Below are 23,323 nucleotides of genomic sequence, written 5' to 3'. Positions count from 1 at the left end.
CCGAGAGACAGGCAGGAAGGCTCAGGGGCTGTACTGCGGGGATGACCAGAGGATAAGCTGCTGAGGAAGAGGGTGGGCCGGTTCAAAGAGGCTGAATTTAAAATGTCTATCGGAAGAGGGAAGATTTCCCAGAGTCCAACAGCAGAAAAGGATGGAGACGGAGACCACGGTTCTGGCCCAACCCCACCCCGCCTTCCAGAGCTTGAGGTCTCTCCACTGAGGAGTTCTCCAAGCTGGCTGACCCCGAGGCCGAAAGGCCGCCATGCCCACGGCCCAAGCCACACGGTGGAGCCGGCGCCCGGACTGGCCCCTGCGGATGCGAGTTCCTCCTCCGATGGCTTCCGGGCTGCAGCCGTGGGTGACAAGACTGATTTTCGGACTTGAAAGCATGTGTTGCACAGACGGGTGAGACGGGCAGCCGAGGGGGGCCAGCCAGGCCCCAGTCTGCAGAGGCAGAGCTTCGTCCTTCAACCCTGAGGACAGACAGTTCACAGCGGCCCGGGCAGTGACCCGGAGCAAGGAACAGCGCTGACGAGGCTGCGGAGGGCGCCACCAGGGGGCAGCACTGCCGCTCCCACGCCCGGGTGCCGCCTCTCCGCCGGCCAGAGCCCGGGCCAAATCCAGGGTCCGCGCACCGATACAGTGCGCCGCTGCGCGGCTAGGAAAATAATGAAGCCGAGAAGGTAAAGGTCCCGTCAAAGAGGAGCTTACGGAACTCCAACAGGGAGCCGCAGAAGTAGGGCTACAGCCCAGTGTCGCTCCATTTGCACAGACAGCGGTCTGCGTGGCGCGCGGATGCCACAGTGTTTAAGAAATGAAAGCTTGTTTCGTTTTCCAAATTCAAAGCGCTTTTGTTATTATCTGTATGAGTCAGAAAAGGTAAATCTGTTTCGTGAGCTAAGAAGAAAACCACTTGTCTTCCGTGTCTCAGAGCCACTGTGGTTTGAGAATGAGATAGAGTGGGAGTGAAAATGTCCCCTAACTAGCAAGGCATTTGGTCACACATCTAGGGCATCTTTACCCGCGGTCCTGACCCTCCGGTCCTGTAACGCGTGGCACACTCTGTGCCAACCCAAGCAAGATAGAAGGCACAGGGTTGAGAAAAGACAGGATCCCGCACGGCGCCGCACATAGCCCGGTATGGCCACTAGGGGCGCCCCATCGAGGGTCTGCAATTTCCCCTCCCTGGGATGGGAGAAAAGCAGGGCCTGCACCTTCCCGAGGGTAAGACGGAGCTAGGGGAAACGCTTACCTTTATGTCCTCCACGCCCTGCAGCCTCAGTGTGGAGAGCAGGAGGAGAGAACAGAGCCAGGACAGGAACAGTGACCGGAACTGGGCCACACAGAATGCGATGACGGTGTGGAGGAGGACCATGAGCATGCCTGGGGCCCCCAGCACACTCCAGCAGGCCCACATGCCGTAGGCCGCGAGGATCCAGGGTCTGCACTGCAGTTGGGGAGTGGGGAGGGGAGAGATGCAAGAGGACAAGCGTGAGCGAAGGGCGCTGTTACTGAGCATTGTGCACACGGACGGTCTTCGATAAGCCACCAACCAGACTCTTGTTCTCATTTCCCGGGTTCAGACCGACTGCGCCTGCACCTGACTCCCGGAATCCAGCAGGCACACCCAGAAGCGGGTAACCCTTTCCTGCCTTCCGGCGGAGCTACCAGGACCGCCGGACCCCACAGCTTGGCAGCAGCGTTTTCGGCAGACACTAGGGAGCCAGGCGAAGGGCGGAAAGACTGAACCCGAAGGCCTCTCCCTGCAAACACATCTTCAGAGATGAGGGTGGAAAAGCCCCTGAGAGGAGACGGGCCATCCACACCAGCGAGGCCTTCCGGAAGCCTAGAACAGAGGTGTCAGTGAATTCCTGCCGTCAATCGGAGATCACAGACAGCTGATGGTAAGGTCTGTGTGTAGTCAATCCGACTGATACATTTATCCCTATTTTGTAAAGAGTCAGAGTTCTTCCTCTTTGTCAAGTACTTTCTACTTATTGCATTGAATGTCTAAATAGACCAGCTAATGTGTCTTGCTTTGGTGACATACTCTTAGTCATATCTGGCTGGTAAATCCTTGTTTTTAGACCATAATAATGTTTTAACATTGAGAGGCAATATATATTATCTTGGTTTAAAGATACAAGCTTTGAAGTCCAGTTGCCTAAATTCCAACACCAATGTTCCTACTAACTAGCTGTGTGGTCCCCGGCAAGTCACTTAAGCTCTCCGTGTCTCCATTTCTGCATCTGTAAAATTGGGGCAATGACAGTATCTGCCTCGCCAGGTTGTTAGCAGGGTCAAGTGAATTATGTGTGAAGTATTTAGACTATCGGCAGATACAGTATGGACTGTTCACACTCCTTTTGCTATTCCGGAGGAAACAGGCTGTCTCACGAGTGTGCATTGTGAAATGTGGTTTCCAGGAACACACAGAGCTGAAAACTGGGGACTGGCTGCACTGGGTTCTCCTCTTGGGGAAGGACAGAAGCCCGTGCTTCCATGTGAACTTTCCCCAATACCCCCAAGTACGACTCTTTCCCGAACCTACGCTCCAGCCCCGAAAACACTGTAAAAGTGAGACTCAGCCCTTCATTCCTAAGTCCCAAGCAAACCAGAGAAGCCTGAAGTTCATTTTTACTACTTTTCCACCCTCCTACCCACAGAAAACAGCACATAAATTTGCTGCAAACTCACTCACCTCTGGGCAGAGTCCAATTCTAAGAACCAAGGATGCCAGAGACCATTTTAAGAAACAGCTCTAACAAACAAGAGAAAGGTTCTTTCAACATGACCTACAGCGTTCACTGCTGGGACTCCTTTCCACGCACCCACAGCCACGACCATATGTGTGCACACAGTTACGCTTTTATTAAGTGCTATTTGATCCATTTGCAAAAAGCCTGCTTGCTGGGATTCATTTGGAACTCACCACAGACTGAAGCTGCTTCAACTTGGAAGAAGCTGAAAGGCCTTCAGGAAATACTTAGCAGCTCTGTGCCAACCCCGTCTACTTGGGAGATTCCATGACGGCTCCAGCAGCCGTCTCGGAAGCCACTTTGCGGGCAGACAAATATGTCCCACGGCACTCCCAGCGTCTTCCCTGCCAGACAGCATGGGCAGACAACACTGGATGCTGTTCTGAGACATCACAGAAAGTGCTCTCACATCACCTCATGATCTCTACTGACCTGAAGAGTGACCCACCTTTTCTCCCACTGAGTGCAGACAGGCAGCTCTGCAGTACATGTTCATGGGAACAGGAACGGAAAAGACCAGAATAACACAAAAAGAACCACAACAGCACAGCATTGTTGTGTAAATTAGAGTCCCACTAAAACACTGACTTTTAAGCTTTATCTGTAAAAATGCTATTGGAACCCCATCCCCAAACATCGTGACAATTCTGACACGGCGAGCCTTGTTCTCCAGTGGCCCTTGCAGGGCAGTCCCCCGCTGTGGATCCAAGCCCTGGGGTGCACAGGCCAAGCCGCCATCCCTGCCCACCCAGGCCTCGGGCTGCAGGCAGCAGCACAGACAGGGACCTACCGGCCGCACTGTGGCTCCACCTCGCTGCCCACAGCTGCCAGGTCGCTGGTCAGCCAGCGTGCTGCACAGCAGCAAGAGCTTGCCAAGCGCTTCAGCCATGGTCTCAGGTACAGAGCCCTACGCACAGCCGCTCACCCTCGCTACTCCAAAGGTGCATATCCATTTACAACACCTGTCTGCCGCTCAAGCCAGACTGCGTATCAGCATTAAGCCTTTGACATGAAATAGACCAGAAACTTTTAACTTTCAGATATAAAATCTGTTATGTTTTATTCCAAAATAATACTTTTAGGCATGTACAGTTTTTTTTCCCTGGTTTTTAGGGTGATCCAAGCAGATGTACAGGGTTTATCACCACATATTCTATGTCCAACTCACGTTTTTAAAGCCATTTAGTAATCAGAGTGGTCCAATTCACTTAAGAGATTTAAATGAAAGTTATGATAGGTAATTGATGATCACTGGAAAATAAGGCACAAAGAATCATATTAATCAAGTGAAGTGTACAAAAAAATGGCCTTAATTTAATGTTGGGTTATAATGGTTCCAATTTAGAAATTTAAACTTCAATTGGGTACAGCTTTTACACAGTGCTATTTTCAAGTTTGTTTTTATTGAGATAGTTAAAGATCTACACACAGTAGTAAGAAATAGTACAGAACAATCCCTTGCATACTTTACCCAGTTTCTTTCACTGGTAACTATTTTGGTTTGGATCTAAATGTCCCCCAAAGGCCAACTGATGGGCTTTTAGGGGCTTGTTTAGATTATGAGGACTCTACTTTCCCTGGTGGATTAATCCACTGATTGACACATAGTCTGATGGCATCAGTGATCAGGGAAGTGATGGGGACAGAGCTAAGGTCCCACTGAAGGGTGAGGGTGTGGTCTCGGGAATATATCTGTCCCCAGGCTCTTTTTCTCTGTGTGCTAGCTCCCACTCATCCTCCACCATGATGTCCTCTCGCAGCTCAGGCCCACGGCAATGGGGCCACTGACATGGACTGAAATCCCTGAAACCGTCAGCCAAAACAAACCCTGCTCACCCTACGTTGGTTTTCTCGGGTGCTTTGTCACAGTGCTGGAGAGCTAACGTAGTAACACTGTGAGAGATCACAGTATAATACCACCACTCCCAGGATACTGACACTGTTACTTTCCTCTGAACTTACTCAGCCCTCCCCAGTTTTACTTGCAGTGTGTGCGAGTGTAGCGCTATACAGCTTTATCGCATGCCCAGGTTTGTATCCACCATGTAAGGCTCAGACAGGTACTCTCCCTGAGCAGCCCTCGTGTTGCCCTTTTACCGCACACCCCTCCTTCCCGTTGCCCCTCCCCGACTTCAGCAGCCACAAGTCTCTTCTCCACTTCTAAACTTCTATCATTTCAAACTCTTACAGTGTGCAACGTTTAGGATTGGCTTTATTCCACTCAGCATAACTGATTCCCTGGAGTTTCTCCCAACTTTCTGTGGATATGGATGCTTTTCTCTTTTAACTGCTATGTTTCCGGTAGTGTGGAAGTACCACTGTTTGTTTAACCTCTTACCGGTCAAAGGGCACTGAGGCTGTTTCCACTTCGGAGCTATTATAAATAAAACTACCACAAGTATATGTGGACAGGTTTTTGTGTAAAAGACGAGCTTTAATTTCTCCAGGACTGGCACCCAGGAGGGCACGTGCAGGGTGGCATGACCGTCCCACAGTCCGGTGTCAAGAGGTTCCCGCATGGCTTGGCCCCTGTGAATCCCCGCCAGCAATGCCTCAGTGACCCAGCCACCTTCATCCTTGCCAGCATCGGGCGGTACCACTGTGTCCCACCTCAACCACTCGGGTCCGTACCCAGTGGTTCCAGCTCAACTTTACAATGCTCTTGTAATGGTTATCAAGGGCCGAGCCCTCACTGCCTGAGGTTAGGATGGGCTAAGACAACTTTGCTGAGCACTGGTTGACCTCATGTCTCTCTCTTCATTCCAGACTCTTCAGTTTTGAATTGAATTGAAAAGGAAAGCAGCAGAAGGGAAAATTTCAAAGGTACAAGGTACAATAAGACGGAAGCTATATTTTTGTAGCAGTGGAGATAAAGCCAGACCCAGAGCACCCTGGCTTTTCTGATGGGCAGAGCTCACATCCCAGATGGAGGAAGGTAAAACCTGTTCCCTCTGCTCTCCCTGCCTCCATACTGACACAGAGCCACTCCTGGAAATGGGTGTAACTGACTCTCTACTGGATGGTCTCCCTCCGCCCTTGTTCATGTCACCACAATGTAAGCACAAAACCCAGCACTGTACCCAGCATATACCAGGTGTTTCGGAAGGAAGGAAGAAGAAGAAAGGATGGAGGGGGTGTGGACAGATGGACATGGGTATCTGAATGACCACCTACACTGACAAGCTCACACAGTCTTGGGATTTAACCTGGTAATAAGAAGTAGGAAGAAATCAGCACGAAATTTGGGGCTTTTAGTTCAATAATGTGAAAAACTATCGTCGTCCAAGACTACTTGTTCTGCCTCACTCCTTATAAACAAAGGCTGCTGTGCAACTCAGATCAAACAGAAGGGCAACATCCATGCAATTGCTTGCTCTCCACCCTTCAAATGTGGGTCTCCTACAACTACCCATGTGTCCTTAACATCGGGCAGGGCACAGACATTACCATCTTACCATTGACAAACAGAGGTCTGTAAAACAGCCTGCAGCTCTCCGCCCCAGAGACACCCCCTGGGACACCACACAGCCGGAGTCCTACGCCCAAACCCTGAGGAAAGCTATGGACCTGGACCGGCCCATCTTCCTTCCGAAAGCTGTGCTCTCTACGCCCACTCCGGGGAGTCTGAACCTGGAAGGTCCCGTTCCAACCCCATCCCTCGGAGCTGCAGGCACTGGGTGACAGTGCGGCCCATCCGAGTGCCCCTTGCCTGCGCACCTCTACAGGAAGAAGAGCGCAAAGCCTTGGTCAGGGCCTGCTGGCGATAGTAGCAGACAGCTGCGCGTGAATTCTTTTTGCACATCTGCCAAGAAACACTCAGCAGAAGCATCGTTTGAGAAAGAAAGGAGTCAATCAAAATTCTTATGCACAGCATAATTTCTTACAGCTACATAATCAACTGCAGGTGCTGCTGAAATATAAATATATATATGTATACATATATGATATTCATAAAAATTTCTCCAAGCAAACAGAAAAAGTCCAGAATCCAAACAGCTGCCTTTTGGTGGCTTTTCCTGGGAGCCTAGACCAACAGACCAGTACCGGGGAAATTTCGCCCCCTCCTTCAGAGCGTGAAGGTCGAAGTCAGGACCCAGGAACACCACTGCGCACAAGATTCCTCCTGGGTGTGTGGATCTGACAGCAACCTGGAAGGGCGCGCCCGTTCACCACCACCTTCCAGAGCCAACACAGCGGGAGCAGGGGAGTCAGCCTCCTGCAGGTCCTGGGCAAGGAGCTCAGCCTTCAGTGCCTGTGCTCATGATATGGGTTCCCCGTCAGGGCACAGTGAGCACAGCTCGGGACAGCTGCCCATACAGGCCAGCCGTCCCAACACTTCTCCCAGGGGTATTTTTAGTCTGAGGGCAGAGAACACAGTGTTTCGGGCGGTGCGAGGCCACGGGGGTGTTCTTCAGGAGGCTGCTGTCTGACCTGCCCAACATGCAGGCCAAGCGTAACAGGGCCACAGCTGCCCCTCCCAGGGCACACGCAGTCTCGCCAAAGCCCAAGCTCAAGCCAACGGGACAGCCTCCATAGGGGAAAGACGTCTAACCTCAGCCCAGGGACTCAGTGGAAAGTTTCATTCGCCTCACGACCAAAGAAAAATATAAAAAGTAAAAGAAAGAATGTGAGGCTTTTGAAAGCAACCTGCCACTCCCTGGGAGGAGACGGGATCTCAGGCAGACATGGAAGCCTGCTTCAGGGCTCAGCGTCACAGCAGCAAGAGAGCATGGCCTGTTGACCAGGCCTCAGGGATGGAGCGTAAAAGACAACCGCAGCCCAAATCTTCCACCTTGAACGAGAACCAAAACCAACTACCCAAGTTAAGGCCACCTGGACACTGAGTTCAGGTGGCGAGAGCCTGGAGCCAACCAGACCAAAGTTGTGGTTCCTACTTACGTTAGGGCCAGCAGGCTCGGACAAAGAAGGCCCTACCCACCAACTGTCTCACAAATCAAACCTGTGGCCACACAGGGGACAGGAGAGACAAGGAGGGAGAAGACTCAGCTCACTCTGCGTCCTGCGGCCTCCTACAGTGTGCCCTGCGGAGGAAGAGCCGAGCCCACCGGCCGCTCTGTTTCCTTAAGCAGCAGCTCCAACACCACCTCCTCAGAGGCCTTGGCTGGTACCAGCATGGCCACTGCGGCCCAGTCCCCAGTGCCCAGCAGCCAGTATCTGTCCCCAAGGAAACGGGTTCCACCTCCTGGTCCTGTCCCCAAGACTCAGGACAGGCTGCTCACAGATCCAGAAAACGGCACCATGGGAGGGAAGACAGCCGATGTGGACCAACAGACACAGCCTCTACCCTTGAGGATTCTAGGACCTTGCCACTGTCACCCCGCTCGAATGCCCTACAGGGAACTGCTCCCAGGGGCAAAGAGTAGACTGCAGGAGCAGCCACCACACTCCTGGTTCTCCTCGCATCCAAGAACAGCCGAGGAAAGCGCTGCTCCCGGGCCCTCTCCACGACCCCGGGGATCCAGCGGCAGCATCCCTACTGCACGAGCAGGGACACAGGCAAAGGTATAAAGCAGCTCCGCCTTCCTGCAGACCAGAGCATGGAAGCTAGGCGCACCAAGCGCACCCCACTCTGAGTTCTGTCAGCCTCCAATGCAAAATACTCAGGAAAGAGCCGAGCCTCTGCTCAGCACACGTAGCGCATACCTTGCTGTCATCACTGAGCAATCCAGTGCCACGGCTGCTGACAGGGCACCCGCACTGTAGTGGGTGTTATAACAAAGCTAAAGATGATTTACACTGTGTAAGAGAATTCTGTAGGCTGCCTGTGAATCCTGTGCCATTTTATACAAGGCATCTGAGCATCTGTGGATTCTGGTGTTTTAAGGGGGCCTGGATGGGTCCCTCCGTGGATACTGAGGGTCCTCTTAGATAAAGGGAGCCTGGACGGAAAGTTACAAGCAAATGAAACGAGAGGACATCGCCACAGTGGGCACCAAGCCCAGCACAGGAAACTGTGGGGACGCACTCAGCTGTGTCTGGACAGCTGCCATTCGGCACACACGAAGGGACTGTTACAGCCGCGTCCTTGAGCCTGCTACCCACTGAAACACATCTGATCCACTGTCTCGATCCAGAAACTCATCCGTGTTGACGACTGTGGCTATAAATGTCTTCCTGTGTCATGAAATCAAGTCACTACAACTCACCCATTTCCCCATAATGGACACTTGAATTGCTTCTGGCTCTCATCACTGCAAACGTCACTGCGATGAAATCCTGACCCTGGCCCTGGGCCCTGGCTGCGAGCCTCCGGCAGGGACAGGTGAGCATTGGTGGGCTGCAGGCCACACCAGATCACCGCTGCGTCCTCTCTGTGTCGTGGTCCACACCGCTACCTGCCCGGGACTGAACCTGAAACGTGTAGGACAGGGCTGCGGGGCACCGGCTTGGTTATTAGCAAATGGGAGCCTCTGCACAGGTGCCAGTCATCTGTGTTCCCTCCTCCACGTCCCCCTCATAGCTTGTGATATCTTTTAACTGGTGAATTGTCTTTCTTTTTCTTATGAAATCACTTCATATATCCCATCGACTAATACTTTCTCAATTTGCAAATAACTGCTCAGTTAGTGACTGTCTTCATTTTCTTTGTGTCTCAGAATAAACTTGAGTTCTTCATTTTAATGTAGTTAAACTCTTATCAATGTTTTCCTTCACAATCTGTATTGTGTATCTTATATAGAGAAATTTTCTCTCCCCACATTCTTGCATATCTTGTTTTCTAAAAGTTTCACACCTTTGGTTTTCATTTAAGCCCTCAGTGCACCTTAAGAACAGATAGTATGAAGCATTCATTTATTTTAATATTGGTTAACTCTATAGGCACTGTTTATTACATATTTATCTTGTCCACCCAGACAGGAAATGTCAGCTCTGTCGTAAGTCAAACGTCCATCTACACGAAGTCATTTGTTACATTCTCTTCTATTCCAGTCTATTCTACTACCAAATTATTCCTAATTGTTATGTATTTACAATAACTATGTATAAGTACATAATTATAATGTACTATGTATTTATAATATCTGGTAGAGCATATCCTCCAATGTTGATATCAATTTTATGCTACAATTACACCACTGTCTTTTCTGAAAAAGCCTTAGGAAAAAAAAATCAAAAGATTTGCACTTTGGACATGACAGAATTGGTTTATTAAATTAGTGGGGTTTTAACAAATACATTTTAATTACTGATTTATTTTCACTGGCACAGGACTAGTTAATCTTTCTATTCATGAGTCAGAGTGTTTAGTTATATTTTCTTGAAATTTGTCTACTGTGACAAAGTTTTCAAAATTATAACCACATGCTATGTAAAATATCCTCCTATTTATTTTTCGTTTCTGTACCATCCACATCTCGGCTTCTCTACCTTTCCTTTGGTTATCTGTGCCTTCCCTTTTTTTTCTTGCTCAACCTTGCTATTGACTCTCATTAATTTCTGCTCTTCTTTTCCTTCCTTCCTTTTTTGCTGTGCTTCCCCTGAACTTCTTTGCCAGTTTAACTTATCAATTGTATCATTTTTTCTTTAATCTGAATGTAGATGGTTATATCCAATTAAGTAGCAATCTAACCTCATCCTTCAAATATTTATATCTAATTTTTTCTATTCGTTTATAAATATTTTCTAACTTCTAGTAAGTTTTATTTGACCTATGAGTTACTTAAAAGTATGTTTCCTTATCGTCTGGAAGATAAAGCAGGTAAATCCCTTGAAGACACAGGTAGAGGCAAAGATTTGCTGAAAAGAATTCCAATGGCACAAGAAATAACAGCAAGAATCAACAAATGGGATCATATTAAATTAAAGTTTCTCGGCCGGGCATGGTGGCACATGCCTGTTATCCCAGCACTCAGGAAGCTGAGGCAGGAGGATCGCTGAGTTTGAGACTGGCGGGGGCTACATACTGAGTTCCAGGTTAGTCTCAACTACATAGTGAGACCCTGTCTCAAAAAAACAAAACAAAACAAAAATAATAATAATAATAATTAATTAAAGTTTCTCCACAGCAAAGGAAACAACCAGCAGAGTGAAGAGACAGCCTAGAGAATGAGGAAATTTTTTCCAGCGATTCCTTAGACAGAGGACTAACATCTAGAATATATAAAGAACTCAAACAACATCAGACTCCCCAAATAAAAGACCTAATCAAAAAATGAACACAACTGAAATGAACACTCTTCTCAGAAGAAAAGGCACACATAGCCAATAAACACATGAACACACGTTCAGCATCGCTGGCCATTAGAAAAATGCAAATTAGAATAACACTGAAATACTACCGTACTCCAGGAAGAATGCGATCATCAACAGATACTAACAAATGCTGGCAGGGGAGCGTGGGGGAAAAGGAACTCTTCTATACCGTTGGTGGGAACGTAAACTAGCACAGCCACTCTGGAACTCCGTGTGGAGAGTCTTCAAAAAATCAGAAGTAGAAATTCCATTTGACACAATCTTTCCGCTTCTAGGTGTCTGCCCAGAAGAGTTCAATGACATTGCGTTACAGGGATACGTGCATATCCATGCGTACAGCGGCACAATGATAACTAAATCTTGAAGGCAGCTTATATGTCCACCAAGAGATGAGTGGATAAAAGGCGGTATTTACTCACAGTGCAGCACCACTCTGCCGTGAAGAAGGGATGAATCTGCGGCATTTGTGCATAAGTGGATGCAACTTGAGACCATAATATTAAGTGAAATAAGTCCAATGCATGAGCTTAAATATTTCAGGGTTTCTCTTATGTGAGAAACTCAAATGGGGGAGAGAGAGGCAGAAAGAGAGAGCGCAAAATAGAAGACAGATAAATAAGAAGTAAGGAGATGATTTTCAGATGGGTGAGGGAACAGAAGAGGAGGGAAGGGGAATGGAAAAAAGGTATCAAAAGGGTGAAAATACAGCTTTGCAAATAGGAATGGAACTAAGAGTTGGAAGGAGCAGGGAGGGAGGAGGGGTAGGGGACTAAAATTATGGAGGAAGAATCAGGATGTGTCATGTCCCAAGTACCCACTCCCCACGGCGACGTAACCTTTAGGCACTGCAAACATGGCAGTACTAAGGAAAAATTTAAATAATGAAAAGTGTGTTTCTTTTTTAATTTCTAGATGAATTACAATTTTCAGGTTATCCTATTTACATTATGCTCATAGAAGATAATCTACATAAAACACTTTGAGAACTCCTTTGTGGTCCAGTTTGAGTCACTTTGTGTTCTTAAAAAGATTTGCAGTTGTTGAATGCAACAACTTATGTATAACTATATATATATATTTTTACACAAATGTTTTTCTACATACTTTTCTTTTTATCAAGCTTAATACTTGTATTGTTCCCTATTGGTTTTTAAATGTTTTCCACATAATCGCTGATTAATCTATTTATTTTTACACCAATTACCTTTTGATTTATATATTTTGAGGCAAACAAATTTAGAATTGTAATTATCTTCCTAGTAACAAACGCTTTACTAAACAATAACAAATGTTTTTCTACATACTTTTCTTTTTATCAAGCTTAATACTTGTATTGTTCCCTATTGGTTTTTAAATGTTTTCCACATAATCGCTGATTAATCTATTTATTTTTACACCAATTACCTTTTGATTTATATATTTTGAGGCAAACAAATTTAGAATTGTAATTATCTTCCTAGTAACAAACGCTTTACTAAACAATAACCCTCTTTACCATTAGTAATACTCTTTGCCAGCTATTAATAAAACTGTACCAGTCTCTTGTTGAGAGGAGAAAGAATTTAGATTTTGTGGAATATCTTTTCCCATCTTTTACTTTCAAACTTCTTTGCTTCTGTTTTAAGTATATCAAGCTTAAGAAGCACATCTCTGGGTTTTGTTTTGTTTTACTTGATTTCTGTTGTTTTCATAAATCTAGTCTAAACTGGGCATGGTGGCACACACCTATAATCCCAGCACTAGGAAAGCTGAGGCAGGAGGATCACCATGAGTTCAATACCAGCCTGGGCTACACAGCAAGAATCTGTCTCAAAAAACACCATAAAATACAGTCTGGTGTCATAACTTTCATGTTTTGTTTATGGTACTCGAGACTGAACCTGAGGTCTTTGTGCTGCGCTACAGCCCCAGCCCTGTTCTGTTTTTTCCTTTGAGAGAGAATCTCCCAGGGGAACTTGCCGTCCATCTGCCTGAGCTTCCAGAGTATTGGAAATGCAGGTCTGCGCCACCTTGCCCAGCTTTATTTAGTTATTTTCTTTCTTTCTTTCTTCCCAAATCCACTTACACTGATTATGGTCACTGACACACTTATTTCTGCTCTCTTTTGTGCCTTCTCTTTGTCCTAGTTTTTCTGCATTTCACTTTTACTATTGTGAAATTTCCAACAAACGAAGTCTGGCATATTTTATGGGGAAAATAGGATGGACACTATCTTATCGAGCCTCTTTTATAGATGATAAGTTAAGGGAAATGGGAAAGCTTCTCTAGTATTGTAAAGCCAACCATGGCCCTGCAATGCCCAGCAGGCTTCTGCCCGAGAGCTGTTCCCCAGCCGGTTGTCGGAGCCAGAGCTGGTGGCTTTTAACACAGCGCAGGGTGTCTCCTCTGCCCTTGAAGAGGCAAGAAAACTTGTGAAACTGTTTCTTCACCAATAGGAAACCTGAGACTTGGTTACTTACCTATAAGCAAAGAAGCTTTGTATTAGAATTTTTTTAAAAAACTTCTAGAATTTTTTAAATCTTGAAAAAAATTAAATAGAACTTTGTAGAAGGAACAAAAAAAAGAGAGAGCTGAGGTAGGTACACCCACTACTAGCTTAGGAACAAAAATGTATTGTTTATTAGGTCTGCTCAGAAAGTTACAGAAAACTGTTAAATACACAGAGATTGACAGCATCAAATATTTTAGTTTTTGCTGTTTTAAAAGATGGAAATAACTACTTAAATGCAAAAAAGTAATCAATATTATTTTTAAAAGAAAGTGTGCTGTTCAGACTCACTATCTTCCAGGATGAGAAGCCAGCCCACAGATTACCGATTTGGGGGATGGACCCAAGTCAGGCCAAGTTGGGTGCCTCCTCTGACACGGCCTCCTGCTCCCTGCTCTGAACTCCTTCCTCCCTCCGGGGGCCCCTGCCTCTCCCGTCCTTCACTTTCATCTGCCCGGTCCCAGGCCAGCTTCCAGGTCGGCTTTGTCGGGAACTGACAGGGGCAAGATGCATGTATGCGAGGAGGACAGAAGCCGGCCCCAGAGCACAGCGTGGCACCTCTGGCCCCTCAGCAGCTAACCCTGCTGAGAGGGTGGCACTTCTGCCTCTACAAGACCACTTAGCCAATACTCACTTTGGAGAAGCCCTCGCTCTCTACGCCAGGCCAAGGTGAGAGCAAAACCTGACAGAATTCTGACCTAAAACACCACGACAGCATACATTACTAGACATTAAAATTATCCACATTTTAATGCAGTTAGTCATTTCCTTCTGAATTTGTAAGGGAAATCACACAGATCCTCCCGGCGGGCAACTCTTTACAAGATCATTTAATCAGGAGTGATCTTAGAGACATCATCTGAAGTGGAATCACCCTCAAACCCTCCTATTTAACAGCTTCAAAATAAACTCAGAAGATGTAAACCCAGGGTGAAAATGTAAGACATCCCGATCTTACATGTCACACTGACCACGACGAACACGCTTGGTTCCCAAGGAGAGAAGCTCCTGTCTTTTGATTCTTCCTCAGGACTTCACAAAAGCAAAGGAGAAAGGTTTAAAAGGAAAGGATACACACAGCCGTACCTTCCTCGCAAACCGCATGGCCATCTGGGACACTGCTACATGGCCAAGCAGCAGCCACACCAGCCTCTGCTGCCCCCATGCCATCCAGAAGCTCCACTCGAAGTCCGCCGCGTCCTGCACGGGCCAAACACAAGTCAGGATTAGTGGAGGGATTTCAGCACTCACCTGAGTCTCAGCACAAAGTCCGGAAAGGGCGGCGTGAACCCTGATTGCACGGACAGCACCTACCCACTTCTAGACATCCCACCTGAGCCCCATCCTCGCACTTTCTGCACAGTTCAGGCTCTGCTAAAAGTGATGCCCTGAGGCAGAAATTATCATTATCTCCAAGAGAAACAGAAGCCTTTGATTTCAATCCATTTACCCAAGGTCACAGAGCTAGAACTCGGAATGAATCCAGGCTGTGCCGGCTGAGACACCAAAGTGTTTTCCTTAGCAAGGAAGTGGAAATCAAACACTAATTACCTAAGTTGTGTTAAATCTTTTGTTGTTGTTGTTCATTAGTTTATTTTATTTATTGTTTTCTTTTTTTAAGAGAGAGATGGGGTCTCACTATGTAGTTCAGGCTGGCCTCAAACTCATGGCAGTCCTCCCACGTCAGCCTCCTGAGTGGGGAGATCACAGGTGTGTGCCACCTGGCCCAGCCCAGTCACGCTCAATCTCACTGTCGCTTACAGGCAGCAGAATAACTGGATAGGGGAATTAGCTAACTTCGCATGAACCTGCAAAGAAAGGAAGCGTACACCTCCCCTCCCCTCCCCTGGGGAAGCTGTGTCGGCTGTTCCACGTCGGCTGTGTGCCACACGCCCTGTCTGAGGCAGGTGAAAACCTCAGGCAAGAGTGCATTCCAGGGCACCTGGAGACCAGCACCCCCAGGCAGCCCCAGGAGATCACGCAGCCAAGACACACATGAGGAAAATGAGCACAGCAACGGGCTACCCACAGGTGGGCAGTGACGGCCGGGCAGCCAGCATCACGACACGACCATGACCACAGCTGCAACGGACTGAAATCTTCCCGCCACGCTGTAAAGGAGGAAGGAGCCTCAGACGGCAGCTCCTGACAGGAGCACCCGCCGGGCTCTGCAGAGGGCACTCGGAGCCATTCTGCTGGACTTGTTGGCAAATGTTATTTTATTTTTCACACCTGGAATGAGGGGGCAATTTGATTCCGTCTACACATATAAAACATCTGTTTTATAGAAGGGACACACACAGGCACACATCGAGGGGCAAACCCTGGAGCCTGCACCTGGGCTGGCCTGAGTCTTTGGCAGCCTCAGAGCAGCACAGAGCCTGTCTGCCCTGCTTGCTCAGGTGACAAAGCACTTACAGGGCTTTCTGAGCTAAGAAATGCATAGATCAAAAGTTTCAGACAGTGCCCGGTACATGGTGTTCACCAAGAAATGTCACCTGCCCCTAACAGCTCATTCTATGTGCTTCCCATCCTTGGTTAACCTCCACCAAAGACTAAAAATTCTTTTATGTTGGCCACTTGCTTAAAAGAAAGAAAAAAACAAAACTTTACGCCATTTTTCTCAAATAAAGAAATGGAGTACTGTGCATGCCCAAATAACACAAGACCTTGGTGCACATAAAAGTCCTCATAAAGCCCTTGACACTGCTGAAGGGGACAGATCTGGTCAAGTTCTTTCCACTGAGACGTGCAGGACGGGCCACCTGCACATGGCCAGGGCAGGGCACAGAACTCGGATCTCAGCCTGGCTCGTAGTCCCCATCCGGAGCTATTTCTGTGCATGTGAATTACCAAATGAGGGGAGGGTCGACTCACTATTGGTAAGAGTGAGTACACTAGAAGGTCACGTGATGCAGCTATGCTAGTAAAGCGTTGCTGTGGTAACAGGGATATGAGCAAAAAGACACTAAAAGCTAAAGTTGAAGTTTCTTATAGCCCTTTCTGAGAAGATCCCACTGGGCTTGGGGTAGAGCTCAGTGGCCAGCGCTGACCTGTGGCTCCATCCCATGCACTGAAAAAAATTTAAAAGGCCCCAGTATTTTCTCTTTGTAAATATATTTTTGAAAATTAAGAAATACATTTAGGAGTCATGACCCTAATCTTACCTATGTCTCAACACTTTTCCAAATTTAATCATCTAGAGGAAAAATGACACGACACCAGTTAAGAACCAAAACTGTTTCTGTTCCACCAGAAAGCCCGGGACTACTTAGATCAGGTGCTGGTAAATTCTATTAAAACAGTTACACCAAACAGTCCTTCACCATTTCTCTAAAAGAAGTAAAGATGTATCTCTCGTGTCTACCACCTCGACTTACAATAATTACCTAAAAGAAATGACCAGGACGAAAGCTGAGCCAAGAACAGAACAAGATGGCCAACAGTTAATAATCTGAGTAAGAAATGCAGTCACTGCTTCCACAGCAGAAGCTCAATCACATATCTCAAGTCAGAAAAAAACTCAAATCAAGAACAATTTCCCCTTCCGTTCCTTCCCGTTTCCTTTCTAGACCCCACAGTTTTTGGTGAGCAGCCTCTTCCTCGGGACTATAAGGGGATAGATGGGGAGAGATGGAAGTTGTACTCGCAAGTCCTCACACCCAGCCTTCTGGATCAGTGCCTCCCCTACTTCTGGGTACACACGTCACTTGCACATTTCGTGAAAATGCAGATTTTGATCCCAGGAACAGGAGTGGGCCTGGGAGTCTGTATCGCTAACACAGCTGATCCGAGGCTGCTGGTCTGGGGACCACATTTTGTAAAGCAAGGATGGCTCAACCCTCACCAATTACACCTCCCTGCAAGTGCCACTTCATAACCCCAGAAGATCCTCAGCCCACACAGACATGCCATTCTCCAATAGGGACAAGCACTCTGAGCTGATACCTGACCTTCAACCTCAGAGCAACCACTGCCCAGGCCACCACCACCATGGGATGCTCTGAGCACCCTGATTTAAGAAGTCACTGGCCTGAACCAGTTATCCAGAGTGAGCATTTATTCTGAGGCTTTGGTCCATAGCCAGGCAGTACTAAGACCTCTGAGCTGGGTCTCATGCAGTCACCCCAATTCCTAGGGAAACAAACACCCACCCCAGCACAGGGGAGAGTGTAGGCCTGGTGTCTTTAGCTGCCCTTTTTACTGTACACAGCAGTGTTCCACCCCGGGCATGTGAGAAGCTATAGAAGAATTCCTCACCCTCGCACAACCTGAAGTCTAAGAAGGAAGACCCAGGCACCCACCCTCCTCTGCCCCCAAATCAAAACACCCTGAAAGCTGAGCGCACAGCAAGAGGAGGCACAGCGGTTTGAATATGCTGACTGGTGTGGCAGACAGAGACCTGTTAATTCTTCTACTACAATCAGTGATCCACATTCTATCCTTATGACAATCCTCAAGGTAGTTTTTTATTGTTCTTGTTCAATTAATGGACTTTGTCTTTTACAGCAGTTTTTGATGCCCAATTTTAGGTAACCCTGGAAATGGGGCACACTGGGGGCCAGTGGGAAAGGAGCAGAGAACTCAAGTGGCCTGATTTCACCACACTTCTGCCTGTTTAAACTTGGACACGGCTCTGAGTGTCCATCTGGACCTGAGTCTGGACCTGAGTCCCCTTTGTACAATCACGGATTGAACTAGCGGTGTCTAAAATTCCTTTCCGAAAACAGAAAAACAGTCATTCCCTAAGTGAAAGGGAAGAATTATTGTGCAAGTGTTGTTCACTCCACCACGGCCTGGTACACACCTCTCAGGAGAAAGGCGGATGCCCTCTCTTCCCTTCCCATGTGACCAAACCAGTGAGCTCAAAGAAGAAACTCCTGCTGAGGAGGTCTCACCGCTGAGTAACTCTTTCCTCCCACTGGCCTTGAATTCTCATCGCCCTTAAACCTGGACAGATCCTCATCACAGGGGATGGCTAGGACCCGCTTGGGTGCTTTCCCTTGCATTCCCAGACAATTCCAGTGTGAACCGCAGGCTGAAGCTTATTTCCCAACTGACCAGAACAAATACACAGAGAAAGGGGTCAGGTCAATAGACTAAATATTCTCCCAAGTAAAACACCAAAGCTCCTACCTCAACACCCCAAGAGGAGACAAAGTCACCTCTGACCACGTCAGTTACCCCAGGCCCAGAGCTCGGCCTGCAGAGCCCGTGCGGATGATCAGCTCAGTCCCAAGTGTACGTCTGCACGTGGAGCCACTCTAGTGAAGGCTGCAGAGGTCTCAGCAGCAGCACGGTGCTTGCTTGTTCTCCAGGAAACACTGCAAATCTTGTTCCCCCTGCACTGTGCGGGGCCTACTGTGACCACGGGGTCTACGCCCTACACAGCCAGGCCACCTCCTCCCATTTGTCCCCTCTATGCAGCACAAAATACTTTAAGACTCTGTCTGATCGTGTCACCCCTGCTACATTCTCTGTGTTTCCCCTTGATGTTCCAGGAAGCATTTTCTCTGAGACACACTGCAGTTCTTTGTAATCGGCCCCTCTGCCCATTCATGTCTCACCCAAACTTTCCTCTTCATCTCACTGTACAACCACACCAGCCCCGCGAACAGTCATCCGAAGCGCTGCCCGGCCCGTTCCCACTCTGCTCCCACTGTGCGGAGAAACCTGTCGCTCAAACATCACATTAATGGCAGGTCCAGGCTCAGGTAAATGCACTCGGGCAGAGGCCTTTGCTCCTGTCTGGACCCAGAGTCCCTCACCTACAAACCCGCAGTGCACCACCGTCACCTGCATCCGGGAGCTTTCACACAGCGCTTGATTCGCAGGTGGTTCACCAGCCTCACCACTGGACTGCGAGCTGTGTCTATTTCCTTCACCAACCCAAGGCCTACTCTCGGTCTAGAGACAGCGGCAAATGCAGTGCTACTGAAACAGGATCTATTTCGTGATTTAATCATAAGAATACATGAAAATACAGAAAACATTTAGAATGGTGGCCGATGCTTATTACATACTGTGGACGTGTTGGTTAGGTAGATGTATAAATAAACAACAAACCCTGTTTGGATAGCCCCAGAAACACAGACCCGAGGGTTTCCAAGCTGCATACCCTAAAACATACAGAAGCATTGTACAGGAAGTTTCAGACAATTGAGCTGTTTGAGCTCAGAGTGCACAGAAGGGGGCATCTTCCTTCAGAAAAGCTGCCATTTTGACCTTCTCCCTGAAATAAAACACCTGCCCTCTAAGGCAGACACAGGTGTGCTCAGTCACGACTATGCCAGGTCCCCTAGCATGACTTCCTCCTATTAGAGGCTAGAAGATTGGAAACTACACACACCAGAATTCCTTGCAGCTAGCACATCCCACTAGGTGTAGCTTCTGATGAACTAAGACTCGGGGCACTGTGACTCTGAAGGCAAAAGAACACAATGCACCATCGTGAGACTGTTCTAGAAGAACAGGCAGAGCCAGGCCAGAGACCCCAAGGTCCAACAGGCAGCAGAAACTCACTTTTTGTCGCTCCTGCAGACCTTTAGTTAGTTTGAAATATCTTTAAATCCCTGCAGTAATTTTCTATGTTTTTTAAATGACTGGAGAGGATTCTGTCGTCTGCAATGAACCCTTGATTACACCCCATGGGAGAATGTTTCTTCTCACTGGAATCTAGCCTCGGCCCTGTAACAGAGCATTGTGAACATAATTCATGGTGAAGTACCTCATTCTAAAGTCTGTCAAGTGGAAGAAAATGAAATGGAAAAAAAACACCAGCTGTGTTAGTCCAATGTGCATTCAAAAGCTGGTTGGAGAAGGAAGAGAGTGTTTATGCAGAACACAGTGACAAGTGCATTTATGTATTAGAAGATGTGACAGGAAATCACCTGTGCTGCTCATCAGTCTGTATTTTTCATTACAGTACCTCTTTTTCCCTCCTACAGAGAAAACTAGTGGAGAGCTGAGGGTGTTTACTGTTTTCTGAGCCCTCATATCCAACACATGGCAAAAACAAAACACACCAGAAGCCCTAGACATCTTACTGTATCTAATTCCTAAATAGCATTATTTCCTTATTATTTACTTTGAGGCTGTATCTAAGTCCTAACTGCACTGAGGAGAGTTCCTCTGTAATCAGAGGAAACCTTTATAAGTTTCTTGAAATCATAAATGTTTCCCTGTATGTTCAAAGGCAGCAAACTCATCTTAATGCTCTATAAACGTCCAGACAAGAAACACAGATGAAGACTAATTTTGTAGGAATTCTACACAGAAGAGCCATTGCTCTCTCGATGAAGCCCGGCTAATGATTCATCAAGCAATTATTGAGAGAGCTTTCTTTTTCTTTCAACAGCTGCTCTGCTACTGCTAAAGTAATTTGAACTAAGTCATTTTACTGCTCACAATTTCCACAGACAACACTCTCTCCCAACCAAAATTCCTCAAAGATAAATTGCCCTCACTAATAAAACGTGTTTTTTTCTCTAAATAGCAATCTCTGGATAGCGTATATTTGGTCTATTAGGGACAGAATGTCTGCCTGCTTTATATGTTCCACATTCTCTTTCTTCCTAGAGCCAGCAAAGAAACATCTATACCAGTCCATTCTCCGTTACTGTAATGAAATACCTGAGACTTCTGCTTCTGTGGCTGATGATCCTGGAGTTTCCAGGACGTGGTGCCAGGTCGGGTGAGGGCCTCTTGGTGGATAGCATCATGCCAGGATTGAGAGGGAGAGACCACATGGTGAGAAAGACAGCCAAAGAGACTCTGGGGTCCCAAGAGAGAAGGCACTCTCTTGCAAGGACACATCTCTGATGCCCTATGACCACCTAGCAAGCCCCCTTCTTAAAGGTTTCAGAATCTCTTAGAATGGCCACAGGAGATCGAGTGTCCAATACGGGAACCCTTGGGCAGCACATTCCAACCACATCCAAACCACAGCAGAATCAAAGAGAAATACTGGATCCCAGTGTGAAGTCAAAGGCACAATTACTATGCTATTACCCCTACACTTTTCAAATTAAAAAAAAAACACTAACCAAATTTTCCGCAAGATGTAAGGAGAACCGAACGTAAACAACAAATAAGGATGAGAAGTCCGGGGTCATGACAAAGTCCGCAATCCAATGGAATGACTAGAGGGAAAGTCATACAATCCCATGAGACCCTCCAGCTACAAACAGTGCACAGGCCCCATTAACATCGCTTCTCCAGAACACCAAGGCACTACAGTCTTTGGGGACCACAGCCTCCAACAAGACGCTCACACTCGGACAGTTTGGATTCAGCTCAGGAAGTCTTCACATATTCAAGAAGACTCCTTTATACACAACATCTCTGAAGCCCTGACAAAGTGGAATTCCAGACAGAGACCCAGAATGTCAGTCTAGAAAGAAAGCACGGGTTACGGATGTAGCACAGCAGCACAGCACCTGCTCAGCAAGCACGAGGTCCTGAGTTCAATCCCCACTACAAGAAAGACAGGGGGATAAAAGTAGAGAAAACAGCATCTTTGCCACTCAGTTAGGGTAGCAGAGAATTCTTCATAACTCCAGACTTCTCATTTCTCCTTGAACTCTATGTATGGATGAAAGAACAGGGAAACAGACAACCAGAGTCAGGTGGAAGGATTCTCCCACACACCGTGTAATCTTCCCCCTCTGCTGTCAGCAGCTCCAGCTACCCACAAGACACTCTGAGCATGGGCGACACTGCAGCTGGGAGGCGTCTGAGTCAGTCTCACAGGGTCCATGTCCTTCGAGCCTGGTCCTCCGTCTGGCTATGAGAAGAGATGTGGGACTGTCAAGATGTGACCTTGGTGGGAAGTGATTAGGCCATGAGGGCCTCCCCTTCTGATGAGACTGACAGAGTACTCTCGGGACCGATGAACTTCCTGCAGAGCTGGCTGTTACAAACTCTTGGCCTCTTCCGCATGCAGCCAGTTTCCCTTCCATTTCTCCATCATGATGGAATACAGCCAAGGGCCTTCACCAGAAGACAAACAGATGGAGCTTCCTGGTCTTGGACTTTCAGCCTCCAAAACTATGATGGAGGGGGTGAAGGGAAGGCAGGGGAATGGGAAAAATGAGAACCAAGATACACCATGTGAAGGTACAGGTTCCCAACGATGAGTGCAACTGTACTGTATACCTAAAAAGTACCAATAAACTCAGTGAAAAAAACAAAACTATGAGCTAAAAGAACTCTTTCCAAGTGTTCAGTCTCATGTATCTTTATAGCAACAGAAAACAGACTAACACAGTAAACCACCTCAGGCAGGTAAAGTGCCCGGAAGCCGAGAAAAGAGAAAAAGAAGAGAGTAGGATTTTAGGCACATCACGTCTTCCATGCGCAGTGACCCTCCTCTCCCCATTTTCCACGCCTTCAACCATTTGTCTGCAAAAACTTACTGTGTTAATGAAAGGGTTTTTCCTGGTTATCGTGCCTAAAATCTACTATAAAATACTTCAATATGTAGATTTTGGGCTTCAAGCAAGACACAGTAGATACACTTCTCCCCATCCCTCCCACTAAAGCCATGGATGTTATATATATATAAAACGGTCACACAAAGATGCTCAAAGGTAGAAAGAGGGCAAACTGGCTGGTGGCCTCTGGGCCTGGGACAACAAACACAATAAAGCTAATCACATAAAACAGCTCACTGGGTCATCTTAATAACAGAAGTACACAACACAGGAAGGATGACTGAGCCCTACAGCGTTCACAGAAACTCCACAGCCTGGATGAGACAGAGACAACGGACAAAAGATAAAGTCTCTGAGAACTGTGGTTCAATAGCAAAAGATCCAACAGTCGTGTCTTCAATTTTCCAGAGGAAAAAGAGAAAATATGT

At 47.3% G+C, this 23,323-nt stretch overlaps 1 protein-coding gene across 1 annotated transcript in view; it reads right to left on the bottom strand.

Annotated features, from left to right (window-relative positions):
- Hhat (hedgehog acyltransferase) overlaps positions 1-23,323 on the bottom strand; it is a 255,752-nt gene that overhangs the window by 208,156 nt on the left and 24,273 nt on the right. Inside the window, exons 4-5 of the mRNA XM_033762250.1 lie at positions 14,548-14,661; positions 1,253-1,447 (exon numbers count right to left, since the gene is read on the bottom strand). Coding sequence (XP_033618141.1) covers positions 1,253-1,447; positions 14,548-14,661 — 309 coding nt within the window. The remainder of the gene's footprint in view (positions 1-1,252; positions 1,448-14,547; positions 14,662-23,323) is intronic.

Source organism: Fukomys damarensis, unplaced genomic scaffold (genome assembly GCF_012274545.1).
Source record: "Fukomys damarensis isolate Sample0158 unplaced genomic scaffold, DMR_v1.0_HiC HiC_scaffold_11, whole genome shotgun sequence".
Classification (NCBI taxonomy): Eukaryota; Metazoa; Chordata; class Mammalia; order Rodentia; family Bathyergidae; genus Fukomys; species Fukomys damarensis.
The sequence above is the reverse complement of the archived record's forward strand: the minus strand, read 5'-3'. Positions and strand labels throughout refer to the sequence as shown.